Genomic DNA, 19,845 nt, shown 5'->3' on the forward strand with positions numbered 1-19,845 from the left:
TGAGCGCGTCGCAATCTGCGATCGCAACTCAACTGATGGTATGTATTTGTGCTTCTGGGTTTCCCACGCGCCCGGCAGCCAGATTGACAGACAGACAGACTGGCTGTCTGTCGGGAGGGAAAGGAGCCATGAATCTGAGAGGAGGGAGGGAGGGAGAGATCGTGGGCAGTGAATGAAATCAGAGGGGCGGTGAGGGGGGAGGTGGGAGGATATGGACAACATTGGGGGGGGATCAGGGGTTCCACTATCAGTGGGGGGGGGGAATCCAGCATCGTTGGGGGGAGGGGGTAGCATCGGGGAGCATTTGGCAGCAGTCGTCTATAATTTTCTAAGAAATCTCTGCAAATATTGAATTTGGTGTTTTATCATTGGTTCCTGGACATGTATCTCTGTGTTAGTCTCTCTCAGTCTCTATCTTTCTGTCAATCTGTCTGTCTCTCTGTCTCGTTCTCTCTCTCTATCTCACAGCTGTTAGAAAATGTAAACATTCTAATTAATATCGATAAAGCACTGCTGCAAAGGCATCTACTTATTTTTAAAATTCAACTCATTTGTACTTTTTTTTTAAAAAATGAAATTAAGGCTGAGGAAAGACAAATTGGGGTAAATTTTAACCCCCAAGAATGGGTGGGTTGGGGGCGGGCGGGAGGTTAAAATAACAGTTTTTTGGAGTGAGACCACGTCCCAGCTCCAACTTGTCCACTAATGGGTTTAACCCAGGCAGGTTTGTATGCACGTCGACAGCAGACACCAGGATGTCCCGCCCCCACTTAAAGCCAGCAGGCCAAAACTTAAAAGGACAATGTACCTCATTGAAATGCTAGAGGTACTTAATATTTTGTGTATTGGAACATTAAAATCAATTTAACCTAACCTGTTCGGGTTTCCCATCGCTTCTGATTCACCTCAGGTGAAAGCAGGCAGGAAGGACCAGATCCATGAGCTGAGTGCCTTTATTGCAAGGCTTGTGGGCCCGGAGGAGCAGGAGTGCTTCATCCAGGCCCAACAAGCTCACCTGGCCGACAGGAACCCCGCGATCAACCGTGCCCCCCACCCCCCCCCCCCATGGTAGACCACCCCCCCACCTACCTCCGACTCTTCACCCGACCTCCACCGACCTCCAATCTTCTCCCCGGACCCCCAATTTCCTCCCTGGAACCTCAAACTCCTCCCAGGCTCCCACCCCGATGTCTTCCCCGGCCTATGTTCCCTCCCTCCCTCCCTCCAATCCCCGACTGCAGACCGTGCTGCAGGCCTTCCTGCCCGACAGCCAGCTAGCCTGTCAATCAGGCTGGCTGCTGGGCGTGAAACCCGGAAGTAAAATTTATTGGCCTCATTAAGGTTATAATCATAGATTGAGACTCGCCAACTTACCTTCAGGGTTTTGCACCCGTAAATCACCCCCCCACCCGCTCCCTTCCTGGCTGGAGGTGAAAATTCTGCCCTTTGTCTCTCAGCTAAATACACTTTCTATCGTTTATAAAATTCTTATAATCCCAAACCAACAAAAGCTGTAACAGTCGTGTAACCAGTACAGCGTGTCATATTATACACACAACTAGTCTGTTTGTAAAGTGCTCAATATAAACTTTACTTGAATAAATCTTTCAAAATCTGTCCTCTAACTTGACTTCCAAGAATTTCTGACAAACAATCAAACAAATTTAGTTAGAGACCGAGCATTCCATCAATTGGCTACCTGAATGCTACCGATGCATCTTGGGAAATGATCTAAATGGGTAAATCCCGGTCAGTGGAGTTGCTTCTAACGAGTTAAGGTCAATTAGAGGCCAATTGTAGCTGCTAGTAAATCACTAATAAATCCAATAGGGAATTCAGGAGAAACTTCTTTACCCAGAGAGTGGTGAGAATGTGGAACTTGTTACCACAAAGAGTAGTTGAGGCGACTAGCATTGATGCATTTAAAGGCGAAGCCAGATAAGTACATGAGGGAGAAAGGAATAGAAGGATGGGGTTAAATGAAGAAGGGTGGGAGGGGCTCTTGTGGAGCATAAACACCGGCATAGACCAGTTGGACCGAGTGGCCTGTTTCAGTGCTGTACATTCTGTGTAATTCTATGTAAATACCTGGGGGTTGCTTGGAGAGGCTCAGATCACCTCCTTCTTAGAATCATCAAATCATAGCGTATTGCAGCACAGGAACAGGACATTCAGCCCATCAAGTCTACATTGGTAGCTTTCTCTATCTGAGTCACCTGGTCTAATCCTATGTTTCCGCTCACTCCCCATACCCTTTAATATTCCTGTTTATCAAGCAACTATATAATTCCCTTTTTAGAAACAATTATGGCCTTTGCTTCCACATGATTTGTGGAAGAGAATTCCACATTTTATCCATCGTCTGTGTGTAGATTTTTTTTCTAACCTACCCTTTAATTCTTTAAAGGGATAATTCTTATTCTAGACTTCCTAATATTTTCCCTAGAATAATGGTGGAAAAGACTGTAATATTTGAAAAATACTTGTATCCTGCAAGTGAGAGAGGGATTGGGAAAAGGCACACGATTTGTTTTTCCTTTTTATGTTGGTTATAAAAACAATTTGATGGATATTTATTTCTCTTCCATTTACTTTAATAGTCAATTTGCGTTCGGTGCGCACATCAATTTAGTCACCAAAGAACAAAACGGAAATATTAGTACCAAATGTTGTGGGAAAATGTATAATTGGGCTCCACATGCGAATGCTGCACATTTGTAGTAGTGATAATGTTCACCATGCTAGTGACTGTCTTGTGTGCTGTGAATAAGTCAAATTATTCAGGCCAGACACTAATATATTTAGTTTTACTCTGCTCTCGTGACATATCAGAGTTAGTGTTTAAGGAAAATAGAACTTGAAAATGTATAAATATCCAGAATATTTTGGGTGGGAGGGGGGTTTGGATTGAAGTTTCAAAAACCTTGTCCTGGTTCCTGACAAGCCACCTGTTTTGAAACACATCTATTAAATTTTTAAACATTAGGGTCTTTTCTTTCATAATTTTGTGGAAAAATATTGGGAAAACCAGAATAACAAAGAGGCAGTGTTTAGGGGTGAAGTGTGCACTGTGGATCTGTTCATTGTATTGAGTCCATTACTGGGGTGAAGTGTGCACTGTGGATCTGTTCATTGTATTAAGTCCATTGCAGGGACGTGTGAGGGTTATTCGCAGGGCCACTGTCTTGTGTGCCGTGAATAAATTAAATTCTGTTTTTATTACTTGGAAGTGATGGATTTTCCCTGAATAACGCTATTGCGGGAGCACTATCACCATATGGATTGCAGCAGTTCAAGGAGAAAGCCCAGCTCACCTTCTCAAGGCAACCAGGGATGGATAATAAATGGGGCCTTGCCAGCATTGCCATATCCCAAGAAGCAATTGTTTAAAAAATTGGTTAAAAGCTGTGATGTCATAACATGATGTGGAGATGCCGGTGATGGACTGGGGTGGACAAATGTAAGGAATCTTACAACACCAGGTTATAGTCCAACAGTTTTATTTGAAAATCACAAGCTTTCGGAGATTATCCCCTTCATCACCTGACGAAGGAGATAATCTCCGAAAGCTTGTGATTTTCAAATAAAACTGTTGGACTATAACCTGGTGTTGTAAGATTCCTTACATATGTCATAACATGTTCAGATCTTTTTTATTCCTTCTTCAACATGTGTACATCACTAAAGATTTGTAATGCTAATTTCTACGGCTGTGACGGTTGGATACTTACTGCTGCAGGAGATCTTGTTCCCAGAGCAAGAATAGGAATAAAGTTCAATATATGGGCTGTCTATCAGAAACCTGCAGTGATTAGTTTTCGTCTTTCTGTAGCATGAATCATGTTCCAAGCAGCATCTATAAATGAAGAAACACTGTGAATGAATGCGGTTTTAGTGACAGGCGAGTGAACAGCTGATTGGCTCATTGTATCTTGTAATTGACAGTGGCTAAGCTGTCATACCCTGATGATGTCATAATGATGACGTAACCAGGCGGCCACAGGTACCTGAGGAGGGGCCTACACCCCATTTTATGTGCTTTCATGAGCACTGACAGTTTGAATATTTCCAAGTTGCACGACAGTCTTCCCAGAACCACACACTGTTTAAGGGAGGTGTGTGATGAACTAGGGGAATTCTGTCTCTATTTCATACAGTGGGTTAAAGAAAGAAAGAACTTGCATTTATGTAGCATCTAACGCAACCTCAAGACATCCCAAAGTGCATTACTGCCAATGAAGTACTTTTTTAAAAAAAATGTAGTCACTGTTATAATGTAGGAAATGCAACAGCCAATTTGTCACAGCACGTTTAGTGAGATGGTCACACCGCAGGTAAAGGTTGTACAGGCAGGAAGTAATTGGGTGACCACCAGGCAGAGTAAGAGGAGCAGGCAGGCAGTGCAGGGGTCCCCTGTGGCCGTCCCCCTCTCAAACAAATATACCGCTTTGGATATTGTTGAGGGGGATGACTTATCAGGGGAAGGCAGCAGCAGCCAACTTCCTGGCACCAGGGGTAGCTCTGCTGCACAGGCTGGGAGGAAAAAGAGTGGAAGAGCTATAGTGGTAGGGGATTCTATCGTAAGGGGAACAGACAGGCGTTTCTGTGGCCGTAAACGTGACTCCAGGATGGTTTGTTGCCTCCCTGGTGCCAGGGTCATGGATGTCACTGAGCGGCTACAGGGCATTCTCAAGGGGGAGGGTGAGCAGGCAGAGGTCGTAGTCTACATTGGGACCAACGACATAGGTAGGAAGGGAGATGAGGTCCTGCATCAAGAATTTAGGGAGCTAGGTAGCAGATTAAAGAGCAGGACCTCAAAGGTTGTAATCTCTGGATTACTCCCAGTGCCACGGGCTAGTGAGTATAGAAATAGGAGGATAGAACAGATGAATGCGTGGCTAAAGAGTTGGTGCAGGAGGGAGGGTTTCAGTTTCCTGGATCACTGGGCCTGCTTCTGGGGAAGGTGGGACTTGTACAAGTCGGACGGGTTGCACCTGAACCAGAGCGGGACAAATATCCTTGCGGGGAGGTTTGCTAGCACTGTTGGGGGGGGTTTAAACTAACTTGGCAGGGGGATGGGATACAGAGTGGAGCTACAATAGGGGGTGATGTGCAGCCAAATATAGAGAAAAAAACAAGTCAGCTTGGAAGACAGGGCAAATATGTAAGGGCAAGGCTGGATGGCATCTATTTTAATGCAAGGAGTCTTGCGAATAAGGTGGATGAACTGAAGGTGTTGATAAACACATGGGAGTATGATATTGTTGCTGTCACAGAGACATGGTTGAGGGAGGGGCAAAACTGGCAGCTCAATATTCCGGGGTACAGAATCTTCAGGCGAGACAGAGGGGGAGGTATAAGAGGAGGGGGGGTCGCAATATTAATTAAAGAATCAATTACTGCCATAAGGAGGGATGATATATTAGCAGGTTCCTCTAATGAGGCCATATGGGTGGAGCTTAAAAACAAAAAGGGGGCAAGCACTTTGATGGGAGTGTACTATAGGCCCCCAAACAGTCAGGGGGAGATAGAGGAACAGATATGTAGGCAAATCTCAGAAAATTGTGCAAATAATAGGGTAATAATAGTGGGGGATTTCAACTTCCCCAATATTAACTGGGATACTCAGAGTGTAAAAGGCTTAGAGGGTACAAAATTCTTAACGTGCATCCAGGAGAGCTTTTTGAGCCAGCATGTAGAAAGTCCTACAAGAGAGGGGGCGGTACTGGACCTAATTCTAGGGAATGTGGCCGGCCAAGTGGAAGAAGTGCTAGTAGGTGAGCACTTTGGTGACAGTGACCATAATTCGGTGAGATTTAAGGTGGTCATGGAAAAGGACAGGGAGGGGCCGGAAATAAAGGTTCTAAATTGGGGGAAGGCCGATTTTAATAGGATAAGGCAGGATCTGGCCAAAATGGACTGGGATCAGCTGCTTGTAGGAAAATCCGCATCGGAGCAATGGGAGTCTTTCAGAAGGGAGATTGAGACCATACAATGGCAACATGTTCCTGTAAAGGTCAAGGGTGGTTCCAAGAACTCCAGGGAACCTTGGATGTCAGGGGATATACGAGAATGGATTAGGAAAAAAAGGAGGGCTTTTGGCAGATACAAAAGGCTAAAGACGGAGGAAGCCCTAGAGGAGTACAAAAAGTGCAGGGGGATACTTAAAAAAGAAATTAGGAGATCAAGGAGGGGCCATGAAATAACACTGGCGAGCAAAATAAAGGAAAATCCTAAGATGTTTTATAAGTATATTAAGGGTAAGAGGATGACGAGGGAAAAAATAGGGCCCATTAGGGACAAAAATGGCAATCTGTGTGTGGAGCCGGCAGATGTAGGAGGGGTTCTAAATGAATTTTTTGCATCTGTTTTCACTATGGAGAAGGACGATGTAGACATAGAAATACGGCAGGGGGACTGTGATATACTCGAACATATTAACATCGAGCGGGAGGAGGTATTAGCAGGCCTAAAAATGGATAAATCCCCAGGCCCGGACGAAATGTATCCCAGGCTACTGTGTGAGGCAAAGGAGGAGATTGCGGGGGCTCTAACACATATATTCAGAACCTCTCTGGCCACAGGGGATGTGCCAGAGGACTGGAGAACCGCTAATGTAGTACCATTATTCAAGAAGGGGAGTAGGGAAAAAACGGGGAACTACAGGCCAGTGAGCCTAACATCAGTGGTAGGAAAATTATTGGAAAAAATTCTGAAGGACAAAATTAGTCTCCACTTGGAGAAGCAAGGATTAATCAGGGATAGTCAACATGGCTTTGTCAAGGGAAGATCATGTCTGACTAATTTGATTGAATTTTTTGAGGGGGTGACTAGGCGTGTGGATGAGGGTAACGCAGTGGATGTGGTATACATGGATTTCAGTGAGGCCTTCGATAAAGTCCCCCACAGGAGACTGGTCAAGAAGGTACGAGCCCATGGAATCCAGGGTGCCTTGGCACTTTGGATACAAAACTGGCTTAGTGCCAGAAGGCAGAGGGTGATGGTCGAAGGTTGTTTTTATGACTGGAAGCCTGTGGCCAGTGGGGTACCACAGGGATCGGTGTTGGGTCCCTTGCTGTTTGTGGTCTACATTAATGACTTGGATATGAATGTAAAAGGTATGATCAGTAAGTTCGCTGATGATACAAAAATTGGTAGGGTGGTAAATAGCGAGGAGGATAGCCCCAGTCTGCAGGACGATATAGATGGGTTGGTCAGATGGGCGGAACAGTGGCAAATGGAATTTAACCCGGAAAAGTGCGAGGTGATGCACTTTGGAGGGACTAACAAGGCAAGGGAATACACAATGAATGGGAGGACCCTAGGCAAGACAGAGGGTCAGAGGGATCTTGGTGTGCAAGTTCACAGATCCCTGAAGGCGGCGGAACAGGTAGATAAGGTGGTAAAGAAGGCATATGGGATACTTGCATTTATTAGCCGAGGCATAGAATATAAGAGCAAGGAGGTTATGATGGAGCTGTATAAAACACTGGTTAGGCCACAGCTGGAGTACTGTGTGCAGTTCTGGTCACCACACTACAGGAAGGATGTGATCGCTTTGGAGAGGGTGCAGAGGAGATTCACCAGGATGTTACCAGGGCTGGAGCGCTTCAGCTATGAAGAGAGACTGGGAAGATTGGGTTTGTTTTCCTTGGAGCAGAGGAGGCTGAGGGGGGACATGATTGAGGTGTACAAAATTATGAGGGGCACAGATAGGATGGATACTAAGGAGCTTTTTCCCTTCGTTGAGGGTTCTATAACAAGGGGACATAGACTCAAGGTAAAAGGCGGGAGGTTTAGAGGGGATTTGAGAAAGAACTTTTTCACCCAGAGGGTGGTTGGAGTCTGGAACTCACTGCCTGAAAGGGTTGTGGAGGCAGGAACCCTCACAACATTCAAGAAGCATTTGGATGAGCACTTGAAATGCCATAGCATACAAGGCTACGGACCAAATGCTGGAATATGGGATTAGAGTAGACAGGGCTTGATGGCCGGCACGGACACGATGGGCCGAAGGGCCTCTATCCGTGCCGTATAGCTCTATGACTAAGATTCCATAAACAGCAATGTGATAATGCTGTAATAATGTGATAAATATTGGCCAGGACACTGGGGAGAACTCCCCCTGCTCTTCTTCGATATAGTGCTGTGGGATCTTTTGAGTCCACCTGAGAAGGCAGACAGGGCCTCGATTTAAGGTTTATTCCGAAAGATGGTTAGATTTTTGTCTTTGCCGCCTGGGCTTTATGAATCATCTGGGTGGAGAGCAAAAGGGAGAGATTCAAATGCACCTTACAGAATCTGCTGGATTTTCCTTCATGAATTTCAATGGTGGGGAAAATCCAGCAGGTTCTGAAACCGTGGTGTAATCCTCTCCACTAAATTTTCCTTTCTATTCTCCGCCCAGGTGATTCTTAGCCCCAGGCAGTAACAACAAAAATATACCCCATCTGGGCCTGGAATGTCTGTTGGGGGATGGGGGGGTGTTGTCTTGATTTCCTGTTGAATTTTGGCGGAAGATCGGTAGAAACCTTGAAGAAACAGCACAAATGGCCGTTTTCCGACGTTTTCGCCCCTCCTCACTCCTCCCTGTCTCTGTAACCTCCTCCAGCCCTACAACCCTCCGAGATCTCTGCGCTCCTCCAATTCTGGCTTCTTGCGCATCCCCGATTTTCATCACTCCACCATTGGCGGCCGTGCCTTCAGCTGCCTAGGCCCTAAGCTCTTAAATTCTCTCCCTAAACCTCTCCGCCTCTCTACCTTTCACTCCTCCTTTAAGATGCTCCTTAAAACCTTCCTCTTTGACCAAGCTTTTGATCACCTGTCCTAAAATCTCCTTATGTGGCTCGGTGTCAAATTTTGTTTGATAACACTCTTGGGAAGTGCCTTAGGACATTTTACGAGTTAAGGGCGCTATATAAAAGCAATTTGTTGTTGTTGTTTATGCATTTTCTCTAGGACTTCCGCCAATCTCCTGCTTATGTTGCCGCAGGAGATCGGGAGAAACCCCCTCGGAGATTTAGGGCCCCAGGGTTAAAACAGAAACTATCTTTCCTCACCCAAATTTAAAATAGAAGTTTGGAGATGAATTTTCTGCAGGACCAGGCCATGTTGATTGATCTGGAAATTAGTCAGGATACAGAGGGCCTTTGTTGTAGGTACGCATTGAATTATACAGGCGCAAGGAGTTGGTAGGGTGTAGGAAACCTGGTGACATAGAAACACCTGCTCATTAGCATTCAGTGCAATAGTTTGCACCATTGTGCCTTTCATCATGGATAGTTAAAGAACTCAGACTTCAGAGGCCTTTGGACTATTCAAGCATTGGCAATCCTCTAATTTCTTTAGTTCTGGCTGGAGATCCAAACCCCATGGGTGTCCTAGAAATTCATGCTATCCATGTACAACAACACATTGTAAAGGTCTATGGAAAGGTGGCTTCATCCAAAAATCCTGTCAGTTAGTAAACTTTTTTAATAGGCTATTTTAACCCCTTGTGGGCTGATTCGATTTCTTGTCTTGAAATATTGTACACTCAGTATATATTTAACCTGTAAGTAAATTTGGGTTATGAAGTTTAGCCTGTACACAGTGTGGTATTTTCCACCTTTTGAACAAATCAGAAAGATGTGGTCAATATCACAATTAGAGACTATGTTAATAATTGGTATTCTTGGGCACACTATCGTGCTCACAGCAGCTATAACGGCACACATTTTCACTCATAGGAGGCCAAGTCTGTTTATGAATATTGCCTCGTGGTCATTACAAAGAGGAAAGTACTGGGAGTCGGCTCGAACTGTAACAGGGCACGTAGTTAAAAGATGAAGTTGAGAAGCCAGGTAAATTGAATTTAAAATCTGTTACTGAAACTGAGAAAAGGCAGTGCGAAAATGATGCAGAGTTGGTCATTTTCTGATCGTGCAGGGAGCCATGAAAAAGGAGGAGTGAGATGAAGTGTTAGAAGGGGGTAAGGAGACAAGAGATTGCCAATAGCGGCAATTGCTATCGAGATATATGTTTCAACCTTTCCTTATGTGGGACATTTCTTTCTTTCTTGTTAAGGTACTAAACTCTGATTAACATGGGTGACCCCTGGGCACCTTACATTGCAGAATGATGGGTCGAGGTGCTGCTCTTATTACTTTCCTACCTCTTCTTACATTGAGCAGTTTGCACAAAAGTTCCTCCATTAAGGGCCTTGATGAACAATACCCAAAAGCTTCATAGAGTCCCCACAGAGCTCATAAGGTGCAATCAGTACAACTTGAGAAGCAGTAAGTGGTTTTTTTATCAATCTATTGGAATTCTTTGAGGAAGTAACCAGATTACTGAATCAGAGTATCTATAGGTTTTAGAAGAGAAATGACAAAATTCTGCATTTGAGAATTTTAAAACGGATTAAAGTTTACGGAATTCACCACATGGACTGCAGCGGTTCAGGAAGGCAGCTCAGCACCACCTTCTCAAGGGCCATTAGGGATGAGCAATAAATGCCGGCCTCGCCAGCGCCGCCCACATCCCATGAACGAATTTTTTAAAAATTAGTAACAAAGGCCCCAAAAATCCTGGTTGTGGCCAGGAACCTGCTGGAATGACTGGGACCCAGGTACACCGGGTCCCGGCCTTGTGCCCAAGTTTTCTGGGTGATCCTTAGGGGCTGAGCCTCTGTCCATCCTTTACAAGGCTTTTGGCGTAAGAGAGGCAAGGCCGGAGGCAGGGACTCCGAACGTCAGAGTTCCTGCACCTCAGGCCTTCTTTGGGGTGCAGAGTTCAATCAGCTCAGGTATGCCTAGTGAAACCAGGCAAACTGGCTGACCAAGGGCAGCTGTTGGACCCACCTGGGCGCCCTTGCCCAGGCCAGGATTGTGGACTGGGCCATCAAATATCTGCACAAGAATTTTTTTTTTAAAGTTTTAAGCCAGCCATCTTTATAGAGGGCATTGGAGGCACCTAAATGTTACTTCTGGCAGGAATGGGGGGGGACTTTACTAGAGCAATTCAAAATTAATCCTACTGCCCCGCTTGGCTTCCCAGCCTAGGGAGACAGGAGTTGCCCATGAACCTGACATTTTGTTCCAATGTAAATATATGGTGTGATCACACCAGCCAGCAACCCACGGGATAGAGACTGTCAGGTATTGGCATTAACTGACTTACTTGTCCAATTGGTCAATGTATTTTCCAGAACCACCAAGTCCACAGTTACATCCATAATCATTGAAATCCCGGATGGGAGAACTGTCCGGCAGCACGCATTTAATCATCGACCTGAACTGCCAGATGGCATAAGGTGAAATATTAGCACTTGCAACAGCTGTGGAGAGAAACCCAGTAAATATTAATATCAAGAAATATTGGCAGCTGTTCATATTTGTTTTGGCAAACCAGCACATTTTGAATCCTTCAAATTTACAGCCAAGTTTGGGGTGTTAATTCAATGGATCTCCTCGACTAGTGATTAAAAATTCATTTTAGCTTTCTCCTGGGAGATTGTAGGATGAGCACAGATGAATTGTAGAAAGTAAAGTACAATTAAAATTTTCTCATCAGACAGAGTGAGAACTTCATTCGGGGCGGTACTGAACTGCACGTTAGGCCACAAGTGAGAACATGCAGTCTGCCCACATTCAGAAGGCTGGGCTCGGCAGGTGTGGGTGCCAAGCTATTTAAAAGCAAGTGCATGTTTCCTCAATCATAATCTGCAGTTATTTATTTATTTTTCATCTGTAGAGCCTAGAAACTATTGATTGTATTGTGATAGGGCACCGAAAGCATTTTTATGACATTCCTCACCTATTATTTTAGCAGAGACATTAATCGCTTCACATTAAATAAGTTAAAATCGCTCTTAAAATAGTGGACAGAAAAATGTCTTACAAATATGCTGTTGCTAAGCAAACAGTAATTTCTAGGCTTAAGTCTTTAGTAAAATTTAATTGGCAGATTGTAAACAAGCAAAATACAGTAAGTGTACCACCAATAATGCTAAATTAAGACTTACAACAACAGTAATAATAAAGTGCCTTTTACATAGAAAAATGTCCCAAGTTGCCTCACAGAGGTGTAATCAGACAAAAATGAGCAGTGAGATGAAGAAGGAGATATTAGAAGGGGTGACCAAAAGCTTGACCAAAGAAGTGGGATTTAAGGAGGGTCTTAAAGGAAGGGAGGGAGTTGGAGAGGTGGCGAGGTCTGGGGAGGGAATTCCAGAGTTTGCAGCAGAAGGCAGGGCCACCAATGGTGAAGTGAAAGGAGTGGGGACTGCAGAAAAGGGCCAAGTCAGAAGAATGGAGAATTCAGAGTGGTGGGAGGGTAGGACTGGAGGAGGTTTCAGTAATAGGGAGGGGAAAAACCATGAAAGGATTTAAACAGGAGGATATGAATTTTGAATTGGAGGCATTGGGGGAAAAGAAGCCAACTTAGGTCAGTGAGGACAGGAGTGATGAATGAGCAGGATTTGGTGTGGGATAGGATACGGACAGCAGAGTTTGGGTGAGCTGAAGATTACAGAGGGTGGAGGATGGGAGGTTGTCCAGGAGAGCGTGGGAATAATCGAGTCTGGAGGTGACTGGAAGGTACGGATGAGAGGTTCAGCAGCAGATGGGTTGAGGCCAGGGGTGGTAATGGGCAATGTTATGGAGGAAGTAGGCAGTTCTTGTGATGGAAAGGAAGCTCAGCTCAGGGTCAAAAAAGTCGCTGAGGATGCGAGCAGTCTGGTTCAGCCTGAGACAGTGGCCGGGGAGAGGGAAGGAGTAGATGGGAAGCAGAGATGGACTGACAGCCAGGTCCACTGACTGAAAGGTGTAGGATTCTCATGGAAAATGCTGGGTGCCAATAATCCAGCGCTATGGAACCATTCATTGGGGCACTCAGAAAATTTCTCAATTTCCCATATGGCCTGTCTGCCCCTGGAGTCAAGGGTGTGGAATATGTGGTGGGGGCTGAAGACGATGCCTTCAGTCTTCCCAGTGTTTAACTGGAGGAAATTATGGCTCATCCAAGACCTGATGTCGGGCTAGCAGCGTAACAAGCTTTGTCCACAGACCATGTACAGTCTATCTTGTCCTAGATGCTGCCCTGCCATTCAAAACCCTGAGGGCAAGTTCTGTTAAAATACTCCCTGATCTCCAAAGGTAAGGAAACAAAGCATTCCTCCATTCCCAACACAATACTATGCAGTGATTCATGGAAAGTAGATTTGAAAATGCCAACTTTCAATCCCATTGTAGCCGCAGGAATCATTTAACCAGCAATACTAAAAAAATACTTTTTTTGGTTATAAGTTTCAACCTGTATCAATTTGGAAACAAAACATCTGTTCTGGTGGAAAACCAGCTGGATGGCATTCCTACCATCAGCTCAGTCTCTATCTATCCCATAACTCCATCCTGTTCCCAACCAGATGTTTACAATAACAATTTACTGCACAACACATATACAACATGGTAATCAAACAAGAGCTGCATGTCATACAGGAGAAATACACCAGATACAGGAAATATACACCGTTTATACACCCTCTGTATCCGAGTAAATACTGACTCCTTGTACTGACTGTTTGTCCTGGTCCTGGCCTCCTTTGCTGTGCTAACTGTAATCCAGTTACAGCATCTGGTTCCCAGGAGCTGACATGGGCTGTACAGTTCCAGATATGAATGAATTTTCATGTTAGTGTATAGAGTATAATTGCATACACATATGCCTGTACATTGCCCATGTGTATACATGATGTGGAGATGCCGGTGATGGACTGGGGTTGACAATTGTAAACAATTTTACAACACCAAGTTATAGTCCAGCAATTTTATTTTAAATTCACAAGCTTTCGGAGGCTTCCTCCTTCCTCAGGTGAACGTTTGTTGGAAATGAAATCCTGAAACCCATCGTACAGGGAACCCCCAGCTTCTGTCGCGACACTACAGACTTCCTACAAAAACTCAGTACCCACGGACCAGTTGAACCAGGAACACTTCTCACCACGATGGACGTCTCGGCACTATACACCAGTATCCCCCACGATGACGGCATCGCTGCGACAGCATCAATACTCAACACCAACAACAGCCAATCTCCAGACGCCATCCTACAACTCATCCGTTTCATCCTGGATCACAATGTCTTCACCTTCGATAACCAGTTCTTTACCCAAACACACGGAACAGCCATGGGGACCAAATTCGCACCCCAATACGCCAACATTTTCATGCACAAGTTCGAGCAGGACTTCTTCACTGCACAAGACCTCCAACCAACACTATACACCAGATACATCGACGACATTTTCTTTCTATGGACCCACGGCAAGGAATCACTAAAGAGACTACACGATAACATCAACAAGTTCCATCCCACCATCAAGCTCACCATGGACTACTCCTCAGAATCAGTTTCTTTCTTGGACACACGAATCTCCATCAAAGACGGGCACCTCAGCACCTCACTCTACCGCAAGCCCACGGACAACCTCACGATGCTCCACTTTTCCAGCTTCCACCCTAACCACGTCAAAGAGGCCATCCCCTATGGACAGGCCCTGCGAATACACAGGATCTGCTCAGACGAGGAGGAACGCGATGGACACCTACAGACGCTGAAAAACGCCCTAGTAAGAACGGGATATGACGCTCGACTCATCGATCGACAGTTCCGACGGGCCACAGCAAATAATCGCATAGACTTCCTCAGGAGACTAACACGGGACGCAACCAACAGAGTACCCTTTGTCGTCCAGTACTTCCCCGGAGCGGAGAAACTACGCCATGTTCTCCGCAGCCTTCAACATGTCATCAATGACGACAAACACCTCGCTATGGCCATCCCCACACCTCCACTACTCGCCTTTAAACAGCCACCCAACCTCAAACAGACCATTGTTCGCAGCAAATTACCTAGCTTTCAAGAGAACAGCGTCCACGACACCACACAACCCTGCCACGGTAACCTCTGCAAGACATGCCAGATCATCGACACAGATACCACCATCACACGAGAGGACACCACCCACCAGGTGCATGGTTCATACTCCTGTGACTCGGCCAACGTTGTCTACGTCATACGTTGCAGGAAAGGATGCCCCAGAGCATGGTACATTGGCGAGACCATGCAGATGCTGCGACAACGGATGAACGGACACCGCGCAACAATCGCCAGACAGGAGGGTTCCCTCCCAGTCGGGGAACACTTCAGCAGTCAAGGACATTCAGCCACCGACCTTCGGGTAAGCGTACTCCAAGGCGGCCTTCGAGACACACGACAACGCAAAATCGTCGAGCAGAAATTGATAGCCAAGTTCCGCACCCATGAGGACAGCCTCAACCGGGATCTTGGGTTCATGTCACGCTACACGTTACCCCACCAGCAAACAAATGTTATCTGTTTTTAATATAACGGGTCAGTTGCTGTCTTTTCTATGTTTCTACCTCTCTATCTCTGTTTTTTTTTGTTTGTTTTTTTTTGGTGATTTGTATATTCGGAGACCTTGCAGGTAACACCTGTCTGACTGCACACTGATTGCCTTGGCAACGGGCAGTTGAAAAAACTGTCTGTAATCACCAAGCATTGTTCTGTGAATTATAAATGCGATTTCATTTCGAGGATTTCATTTCCAACAAACGTTCACCTGAGGAAGGAGGAAGCCTCCGAAAGCTTGTGAATTTAAAATAAAATTGCTGGACTATAACTTGGTGTTGTAAAATTGTTTACATGTGTATACAGTCAGACACACCAAAATACATAACTATAAGCAACATGTCCTACTTCAAGTGGATCCACCCCCACTTAGTGAGCTCAGTTGGTGTTTACAACTCTGCTTTTCGACATTGTAAACCTGTGTTGAAAGCTGGTGACTTCTGCCTGCAGCAGATGCCGACAATGAGCACACCATTGCTACTTTCAATGTTGGTAGACTGTCTGAAACACTACCCCACCCCCGCCATGTCTTACTGAACTCGAGCTGTGAAAGGTAGCAGCATTCTCCCTTTCCCTCACTGCAATGGGTGTCCTTTGTACGTACCTGCAAGCAGCACAATGAGGACCAAGGATCTCATTTTTAATTCCCTTCCGACCGTCTCGGCTGAGCTCCTCAATTCCATCAGATTTATACCCATGTTTTGACCTTGAGAGTGTGTACTTTGAAAAGAAAATGGTTGTAAATTACAGATGGACCGTTCTCAAATTAACATTGAAAAGTTTAAACTAAAATATCAAAAATATTATAAACCCTGATAGCAGAAAATACGGGATTGCACAATATGGAGATTTTTTATAAAATTGCTGCCTTTTTGGATATTACATCAAAATTGAACCTGAATGGTTGGAGTCAATTCAATAACTGATTGTGAGATTCTGTTTCTTCAATCAATAATGGCTTCATTTTAAGACTGAGAAAACTACAGGGTAATTGATCAACATAATCCCTGAATTCACACCCATCACCAAACGCCAGTGCTTTTTGTTAAGGTGGGGGCGGGGGGGGGGGGGTGGGGGTGTGGTGGGCGGGGAGGGGGGTCGGGAGGGGTGGTGGCGGGCGGGGGTGGCGGGCGGGGGAGGGGTGGCAGGGGGGTGGTGGCGGGCGGGGGAGGGGTGGCGGGCGGGGGGTGGGTGGCGGGCGGGGGAGGGGTGGCGGGAGGGAGTACAGTTTCTGTTCTATATTGAGGAGTTGTGCTTTTTTTCTGTTATTTTTCATGATGCTCCTTAAACCTCTTCCCCCCCACACTGTCAGGGTTTCCTGAGGTTAGGGATAGCCTGGATTACAAAGGATTATTTGAGTGGATTATGTAAGGAGGCAGAGTGGATATTTTTGGTGATTTGTAGTCGGTAAAGTTTTTTTCTGGGTTGGGACAAACAATTCCTAAAGTAGGGAAGAGGATTCACCCTGCCATGCAACATAAAGCTGGTGAGAGTGGCACTGAGTGCTGATGAGCAAGAGACACGTGCTGAGCCTGGTAAAAGGTGGGCACTGATGCTGGCAATGACAACAGACCCATCAGAGATCAGTGAGGTTAAGCTTGGCTGGACTCTGACGCCAGCTGGAACAAAAGTGGTCGACATAGGGTTGAGGCTTTCATGCCAGTGATCTGTGGAAAAGCAAGCTCAAGGGGTAAAACAGAACTTTAAGAAAACCAGCTTCATTGAGCCCACTGTCGGTGACTTGCTTGGTCATGTTGGCGGGTGGGTCCTGCATCATTCCTAACTGTGACACCAGCCCTACCTGTCTAAAGATCAAGAGGATTATCAGCTGGATTGGGTTCAATACCACATGGCAGATACCATGGATCTGGGTGAGCTCCAGTGTTGACTGGAGGGTCCTGATGGTATGAATTCATGTCAGGTGAGTTTGATGGCTGTTGGAATATTACTAATATGTGTCCTGGTTTTCCTTGTGTTCTTAAGGGTACAGAGGACACAGGCAGAAGAATCAGGCCCGGGAGGAACCTTGATGACAGCTGAGGTAAAGGCAGAATAGTCTCACCTGAAGATTTCTTTAACCATCAGTAGAAGGGAGCCACCCAAGGTCAGCCAGTGAGAGCTTGAACCTCCCCAAGTTCATCCAGTCAGAGAAGGAGAAACAGCAAATGAACCAATAGGGGATTTGTAGCTCCCCACACATGACTTTAGTAGTGTAGTGGTTTCAAACCTGATTTTCAAGGAAGTGGTGTTCGTGACATGGTACATTATTTCCCTCCTCAATTTCTCGGCGGTGTTTGATATGTCAACCTCTTCCAATGCCTCTCCTTGTCATCCAGTTCCATGGGACTGCCCCTCACCTTTCTCCATTCCTACCTTTCTGATTGTAGCCAGAGCATCTTTAACAATGGCTTCTCTTCCCCCTGCCCCCCACATTGTCACCTCCAGTGTCTCCCAAGGATCTAACCTCGGTCTGCTCCTCATGTACATGTTACCTTTTGCGACATCATCCACAGGCACGGGATAAGCTTCCATCCATATTACCTCCACCACCTCTCTTCATCCCTTGACTGCCTCTCTGCTGTCAGCCTGCTTGTCTGACATCTAGTCTTGGATGAGTCACAACAACCTCCAGCTCAGTATTGGGAAGGCCAAAGCCATCATCTGTAGCCCCTGCTAAAACCTCCGTTGCTATGTCGCTGATTCCATTTGCCTCCCTGGCCATGATCTCATACTGAATCAGACTGTTTGCAACCTTGGCGTCCTGTTCAACCCCATATCCTTTCTGCTACAAAGATTTTTTACTTCCACCTGCCCGTTTGCTGCTGAAAATCTTATACCTGCCTTTGTCATTTTCAGATTCGATTACCACAACATTTTCCCTGAAGGGATCCCATCCACCACTGTCTCATAAACTCTTTGTCCAAGACTCTTCCACACATATCCCATCCCACACTATCATAAGAACATAAGAAATAGGAGCAGGAGTAGGCCATCCGGCCCCTCGAGCCTGCTCCGCCATTCAACAAGATCATGGCTGATCTTCTACCTCAATGCCATTTTCCTGCACTATCTCCACACCCCTTGATGTCTTTAATATCTAGAAATCTATCAATCTCTGTTTTGACCTTTCGTCAATGAATCCTGTCCTTTCCCCAGTGTATTAAATTTAAAATCCTTGTCCTCATCTTGAAATCCCTCCATAGCTTCATGGCATCCTATCTCTGTAATCTCCTGCAGCCCTATATCTCCCCCCCACCCAGGATCACTCTGACCTTTGGTAAGCCCCACTCCTCTATGCCTCAAAATCAGTGGAAGAGCCTTCCGTCACCTGGGTCCTGCTCTCTGGAATTCTATCCCTAAACCTCTCTGCCTCTTTATCACGCACTCTCTCTCTCTCTCTCTACCTCCTCCTTTAAAAACCTTCTCAAACCCTGTCTCTGACTAAAGTTTCTGAAGTTAGAGCTGTGGAGAGATTTTATATCAGGTGGAAGAGGAGAAGGAGCTCCTGAAGGCAAAGAAAAGAGGAATAAAAAAATATATATTTTTGAGTTAGTTGATCTCATAGAAGCATAGAGAATAGGAGCAGGAGTAGGCCATTCGGCCCTTCAAGCCTGCTCCGCCATTCAATATGATTATGGCTGATCCTCTATCTCAATACCATATTCCCGCTCTCTCCCCATACCCCTTGATGCCTTTTGTGTCTAGAAATCTATCTAGCTACTTCTTAAATATATTCAGTGACTTGGCCTTCACAGCCTTCTGTGGTAGAGAATTCCACAGGTTCACCACCCTCTAAAAGAAGAAATTTCTTCTCATCTCAGTCCTAAATGTTCTACCCCATATCCTGAGACTGTGACCCCTCGTTCTGGACCCCCCAGCCAGGGGAAACATCCTCCCTGCATCCAGTCTGTCTAGTCCTGTCAGAATTTTATATGTTTCATTGAGATATCAGTTTTAGTGGGCGTTACAAATGGTCTCACCATCCCGGGTTAAGGTGGAAACAAATCACTGTTGATTGCTATTCAGTAACCGCTGTTTGAAAAGTGCCCCTGTGTTGGGTGAGGACAGGATCAGTTGTGATGACTTCCATAGTCACATGGCCTGCCCTAATACTCATTGCCCAGGCTCACACATGAGGACTGACCACTTGAACAAGATATTGGAGGATACCCGGTGCCATGGAACTGAATCGCAGTACAAGTGGACGCCTTCGGGGGAAGAGGGGAGAAAATAAAAAGTTGGCTTGTGGTGAAAGTAAACAAGTTTGAAACTCAGACTAGGCTCCTGAGAGCCACCAAATAAAATATGGACTATTATATAATGAGCCTTTTGCTGAACTTTTAATTTTTCCCCCTGCTTCTTTTTTGTGCCAAATTCCTGTACCTCCCTTATCTCATGTGTGACCATAGAAACTTAGTATCAGTGGGATATTTC

The 19,845-nt window shown here is 45.6% G+C and overlaps 1 protein-coding gene across 1 annotated transcript in view; it reads right to left on the minus strand.

Moving 5' to 3' along the window:
• The window catches only part of LOC137342336 (phospholipase A2, minor isoenzyme-like), a 40,318-nt gene that overhangs the window by 12,282 nt on the left and 8,191 nt on the right, over positions 1–19,845 (minus strand). The window contains exons 3-4 of the mRNA XM_068006274.1: positions 11,161–11,317; positions 3,732–3,856 (exon numbers count right to left, since the gene is read on the minus strand). Of these exons, the coding sequence (XP_067862375.1) occupies positions 3,732–3,856; positions 11,161–11,317 (282 nt within the window). The remainder of the gene's footprint in view (positions 1–3,731; positions 3,857–11,160; positions 11,318–19,845) is intronic.

This window comes from Heptranchias perlo, chromosome 25 (genome assembly GCF_035084215.1).
Source record: "Heptranchias perlo isolate sHepPer1 chromosome 25, sHepPer1.hap1, whole genome shotgun sequence".
Taxonomy (NCBI): domain Eukaryota; kingdom Metazoa; phylum Chordata; class Chondrichthyes; order Hexanchiformes; family Hexanchidae; genus Heptranchias; species Heptranchias perlo.